Source organism: Lactuca virosa, chromosome 5, assembly GCF_052849685.1.
Source record: "Lactuca virosa cultivar CGN04683 chromosome 5, Lactuca_virosa_CGN04683_v6, whole genome shotgun sequence".
Classification (NCBI taxonomy): Eukaryota; Viridiplantae; Streptophyta; class Magnoliopsida; order Asterales; family Asteraceae; genus Lactuca; species Lactuca virosa.
The window spans coordinates 400500123-400506776 of NC_136430.1; the positions used below are offsets into that span (position 1 = coordinate 400500123).

At 32.6% G+C, this 6654-nt stretch overlaps 1 protein-coding gene and 1 pseudogene across 1 annotated transcript; both read right to left on the reverse strand.

Annotated features, from left to right (window-relative positions):
- Positions 1-236: 236 nt before the first annotated feature.
- Positions 237-795, reverse strand: LOC145115928 (uncharacterized). The gene has a single exon (XM_079052283.1). The coding sequence runs from the start codon at positions 723-725 to the stop codon at positions 399-401; it is 327 nt and encodes a 108-aa protein (XP_078908409.1). The 5' UTR covers positions 726-795; the 3' UTR covers positions 237-398.
- Positions 796-3816: 3021 nt separating this feature from the next.
- On the reverse strand, positions 3817-4671 carry LOC145113875 (NAD(P)H:quinone oxidoreductase pseudogene; annotated as a pseudogene).
- Positions 4672-6654: the final 1983 nt, after the last annotated feature.

Genomic DNA, 6654 nt, shown 5'->3' on the forward strand with positions numbered 1-6654 from the left:
GTCACCCACGTCGTTTCTCGTTTTGGCCCATACCGATCGCTCTTAGCCTTTTTTTATTCAAAAAATGTAATCCTAACATGATAGCACTCGGAGTTCTAAAATTAAATAAAAAATTTCAGATCAGTTCCAAAGAACACCGACTTTAAATCAAAAGCAACCCTAACTTGCACAAATTAAGTCATAACAATCAAGAATTCCAATTGTTAATTTAACTTTATCGTGTTTATAGCAAACAATAACACTTCAACTTTCACTTCAACTTTCACTTCAAATACCACATTCTTTGATACATATTACACAAAATACACAACAAAAGCCAAAAAGAAGGCATTTATAGACCTGCCATACAAATACAAGATTTTATTTCTTTGTCAATATGACCAATCAGCAATTCAGCATCAAACCTGCCTTTTACGTAACCTTTTGAGTTCTTTATCCATCTGACCAGTGAGCATGAAACCAAACATCTTAAAATCACACAGCAAAGACCATACCGGATAATCAAAAGTTGCAGGAATGTTTTTTTCAATATAGAAATGGCTATACCAAGCCAGACCATATGAAGTGAAGGGAACAATGAACAAGAACAACCAATTAAACACAAGTGCATATATCAGTATCGGAAGACTCAACAGTGTGCTAATAAAATGCAATCTTCTTGTTGCTGGTTTTGAGTGTTGTTTCATGTAGAAAGGCCAGAATTCCTCCATGCTTTTGAATTCCATGATGATCAAAAAACCTAAATCGGAGGTTGTGACAGAAAAATAGGGACACACAATCTAATTTGTAGAAAGAAATCCCTAAATATTCTCTCCATGGAAACTAATAAATCATGCCAAAAAATGAAACTCGTGCCAAAGAAATGGAAATCATGCAAAAAATGGGAATCGTTGAAATAATTTAAAATGAAATTAAATAAAAATATATATATTTATCAGACAAAATTATATAAATGGTCACTGTGGTTTATAAAAGTTATAATTTTAGTCCTTTCTAATTTTTTTGACGAATATGGTCCTCGTGACTTTTAAAACTTGCATTGTTGGTTCTTGAGCCATCTAAAATGACGTTTTTACCCTTTCTAATTTATTTTATATATATATATATATATATATATATATATATATATATATATATATATATATATATATATATATATATATATATGAGTGAGTTTGAATAGAAAACCATAATTAACAAGGAACCAATAAACCAATCGTGATCGTCGGAAATCATAATGATCAACGGCCAAGGAAATAGATGTACAATTTTTTATTGGACGCACAGCGGATTATACAAAAAAATTCACATTTTTAACAAAAAAGCCACCTCTTTTTTTCGTTTAAAATGTTTTTAGGCCACATTTTTTATCAAAAAAAAACCGAATATACCGTTGTTCTCGATTTTCCGTCCTCTTTCCATAGAGATCAATGTTGATATATAAAAAACGATTTTTTTTTCGAAAAAAACTCACTTCATTTTGTTAGTTTTTCAATATTTAAGTTTATTTTTATAAAAAAAAACTAATTATACCAAAAATATTAATTTTTTGTACTCTATCAATAAACATCAACACCGACTAGGGGTGGCAATTTATGACACGACACGACAAAAATACACGAAACGAAACGAAATTGGGACGAAACTGAAATTTGAATTCGTGTTCGTGTCGTGTTCGTGTTAACAGTAAAAAACACGACGTCGTGTCGTGTCGTGTTCGTGTTCAAAATTCGATGCGAAATTGACACGATTTAGTAGTTTTTTATCGTGTTTTTCGTGTTTGTCGTGTTTTTCGTGTTATATTTGATAAAATATTCATTAAATAAACTAGTTTTTAGTAAATGTTATATTTGTCGTGTCGTGTCATGTTTGTCGTTTTGTAATTCGTTCGTTTTCGTGTTAGTTAGAAAAAACACGACATCTTGTCGTGTCGTGTTCGTGTTACATAAAACATTGTCGTGTCGTGTCAGACAGAAACACGAAACGATAGCACGATTTGTCACCCCTAACACCGACTAAAAAAAAACTCGAACAGTGTAGATTCACACTGTGAATCTAAACTGTAAATATTTCAATTTTCAACATTCACAATGTGAAAAAACTCGATCAGTTCAGATTCACATTGTGAACCTGACTTAATCTTTAATATTCACAATGTGAAAATGTTCGATCAGTTCAGATTCACACTGTGAATCTGATTTACTATTATGCACAGTGTAAATCTGAGAAGGTTCACAATGTGAATCTGAACAGGTTTACAATATGAATATGAATATGAACGGGTTCAAATGTGAATCTGAACTGAAATATCGTTTTTTTACATGAATATGAATCTATGTTTAAAAAGTACAAAAAAACATGAATTTTAATATATTTATTAATTTTTTTCTATAAAAAACTAGACCTTAACTTTTCAACAAATAAAATGAAGTGGGTTTTTTTTCGAAAAAAAAAAGTTTGTTTTTTATATATCATCATGGATCTCTTTGGAAAGAGGACGAAAAATCGTGAATAACGGTATACCCGTTTTTTTTGGATAAAAAACATGGTCTAAAAAAAATTTTAAACGAAAAAAAGGAAGTGAGTTTTGTTATAATCCGGTGCATGTGCGTCCATTGTAAAAGTCTACAACTCTTCGTTTTACCGTTGATCGCTTTAAATTTCGACGTTTTGGATTGGTTCCATGGTTCCTTGATTAATAATGATTTTCTATTGAACTTTTCCATATATATATATATGGGTAAAGTGAATATACCTAACAACCTTATATAAGCTTAGGTACCTAACTCCATAATACTACATCGGTTTGTGTCATATTTAAATTTTAATTGCCCTAAAGTTCTTAAACTTCAACCTCGTAACTTGATTACATCCAAAATCTTTGGACTTTCAATATTATCTTCCTTTTACATCACTTCTTTCTGTCGAATACATCATGATGGGCTTCATATACTACTGCTACAAATGAAATGATGTAGGAGGAATATAATGGTGAATGTCCAAAATTTTTGAAGTAAATCAAGCTTAGGGATGAAGTTTAAGAACCTTGGTCGATTGCCATGAAAATATAATGCAAAATGACGTAGTATGATGATGTTAGGTACCTAAGCTTATATAAGGTTGTTAGGTATATTCACTTATATATATATATATATATATATATATATATATATATATATATATATATATATATATATATATATAGGAAAATGATCAAATGATAATACCTAAAAGGTTGAGAACGCGAGAACAGTTCTGAACCAATCAATATATAAGGGCATATAGGTAAACTTGTCTTTTAATTAAATTATAAAAAATAAAATAAAATGATATTTTCCTAAATTTTTGGGATTCTAATTGACTGTTACCAAAAAAATGATTTTCTTTCCATTTTCTTTATATCATTAATGAAAGAGAAATAAATTATCAATTTCAAATGATTTTATTTTGCTTTACGTGATTCTTGTCCTTAAATGAATAAATATTAAACTAATTTATTGAGTATACAATTGACTGAAAATATATAACAGTTTACTAATTTGATGATTTAATTTTATCAAATAGTGTCATATAAATAAATGAAAATGTCGTGACTGGATTTGTCTTTTGTTTTTTGTTCATGAATTGATATCCAAAAATGATTAAGAATTCATCATTTTATTACAAATAAATACGCCTCTAATTACAATCTATCATAAATGAATACAACTCTAATCATACATGAATACATTTACCATAATACAAAATACATCTAAATTCCTATATTTTCAGTAGTTATATTCATAAATGAATATAAAGTGAATCATAAATAAATGCCTATAACATTGTTTTTTTTCTTCCAATTTTCTTGTTGCTATCATACATATAGAAACGAAGAGCGCTGCATTTCCATGCTTTACAGTTATCCTTCTTCGAAACATCAAGCTCTAAATTGCACCTGTTCAAAACATAAATCATTAATGTATAAAATCATGCAGTTACAGTATACTTATATTCATTGATGATTAACTGCAAAATAAGACATTTGACATTGTATTCATATAAGATTACAACTAAATTTATATTGATAAATTAACAGTCACATTCATAATATATGAACAAGAGTTAGAACAATAAGAAGGGATGAAAATGAAATCATACGAAATTCTGAATCATTTCTCTAAGATTAATGCATAAGGGGAGACGAACAGAGAAGCAGACAGAAGATCAGAATTCTAGTGCTAAAATGGGAACCGCGGTAAACAAAGTATCATAGAGCAATAGATCAAGAATGCTTCAAACCTCATAGATTCTCAGAACATATACAAATTAAATATGGTTTTTAACTAGCGGAAAAAAAAAGAACACAGGTAACAGTATGAACGTGAACATTCAGATTGAAGAATCTTGTCGGAGACTATACTGTGCCAGCCCTCCGCCAAACCCACCTCCGGCACTAACAATAGCAGCAGCCTTATCGGCAAACACGTTCGGTGGCCTAGATGCCCAATCAATTGCGTTCTTCAAAGGTGCTGTAACCGTGTAATTGTACTCAGGAGAAGCAAAGAGGAAACATTCAGATTGAAGAATGTTCTGACGAAATGCTTCGACCTCCGGTGGAAATTTGTCGTCGACTTCGAGATCTGTGTTGAGCATCGACAACAGCGATATGTCGACGTTTACGATCGACATCCCGTCGATCGCTTGGGTGGCTAATTCAATGGCGGCGCGGATGAGGCCATGATGGAAGGAAGCTTTGCGAGTGGAACCACAGATGGCAGCAACGTTAATGATCGGTTTGGGTGATGGCGAGGTCTGATGGTGGCGTAGGGATGAGGCGGTGATATGTTGAAGATGTCGATTTAATGCTCTATGAGATTAGGTCAAGAAATAAAGAGGCAGAGAGTAATTATAGGAGTTTACAAAATTAGGGTAATGCTTATTTACCTTAATAGCCTTTATAATTTTCTTTAATTTAAAAATTAAAATTTAAATGTATTAATAATTAGAAAAATAACAATTAATTATAGCCACACATCTTAAAAATTAGATGGTCCAGATCTGTTCTCGCGTTCTCAACTTTTTAGGTGTTCTCATTTGATCCTACTCCTATATATATATATATATATATATATATATATATATATATATATATATATATATATATATATATATATATTATAACTAAATCTTATTTGGACTAGTTGTTTTCTTTCATTGATGGTGAGAGGTGGTGGTGGTGGTGGATTTTGATGGACGATGTAATCCTGGTACAATTCCTTTCCATAGAGAAGCGAGACCTTCTTCCTTTACAATGTTGCTACAGTAACTAACATTCCGTGATACTTTGGTAAACCCATTCCAATTCCATCTCTTGCAATTCCTTTTTTTTTTTTTTTACAGTTGAAGCCTGACTTTTGCAGTGTCTAGTGGAATTAGGGGTAAGCATTTGGACCGGACCGGACCAGTTTCGGAGAATATTGTGGACCGTGGATCGGACCGGATGAGACTTACCGGGTCCGGGTCCAGGTTTTCCGATTCTTGGACCCGTTTGGACCGGTACAACTTTATATGCATACAGTACAACTTGTTAAAAACGCGTTTTTGAATTTGATACAACTCGTTAAGACAAATATGTTGTTGGGTTTGATACGTTACAACTCATTACATTGAATACTTTTTGGGTTTGATACGTTACAACACGTGGGCTGCGCATGCGAGGGGCTCGCTGGCATCTTCTAATTGGACCGAAGTCCGGGTCCGAGGAGGGGGGCTCGTGGCACCTGGTGCGAAGGTCGGATGCATCATCAGAAGGCACGCGTCGCATTCCTATTGGACCACTTCGGATGGCCTCTCCGATTCGGACACGCTTCTGATGACTCAGCGGATTTCGGACACGTGGCACATTTTAAGTGAGGGTGAGGTGGCCGAAGTCCACCTTGCGGAATTTCTCGGTTTTAGCAATTTTTCTCGATTTTCGTGCCAAAACTTATAAAATCCATAACTTTCACATACGAGCTCCGTTTTTGACGTTATTTATATGCACGTGTAGGTTAAATTACACTCTACAACTTTCGTTTAGACTTCGTCGGCTAATTTTGAATTGAATTTTTATATTATTATTTTTAACAGACCGGGACAGGAAATCTGTTAAAAATTCATAACTTCTTCATCCGACGTCCGTTTTCGTCTATCTTTTTACTGTTGTGCTACTATTGACGAGACCTTCGATTCTCGTTTAGGTCGTATCGGCTAAAAATCACTCGATCTAAAATTCGAGTTTTTAGTTGTCTACTGCTAAGCTGAAACTTCGAAAAATCATAACTTCCTCATACGAAGTCAGATTTGGCCGTTCTTTTTATACATACTCTCAGTTTAACGAACACTACGAGTTTTGTTTAGATCATTAAGGCTAAAAAATAGTTTATCAAAAACTCGTTTTTTACGACATTCGGCACCGTGCCGGTTTTGTCGTGAAACTTCGACAAGTCATAACTTCTTCGTTATAACTCGGATTTTGGTATTCTTTATATATCCGTAATCCTTGTCACGACCATTACAACTTTCTTAATATATCGGATTTATCTAATATTTATTTTCGACGCTCATTTTTATTCTTAATTAATTAACTCCTAGTAATTAAGCATAAAACACATAAAACACATAATATTCACA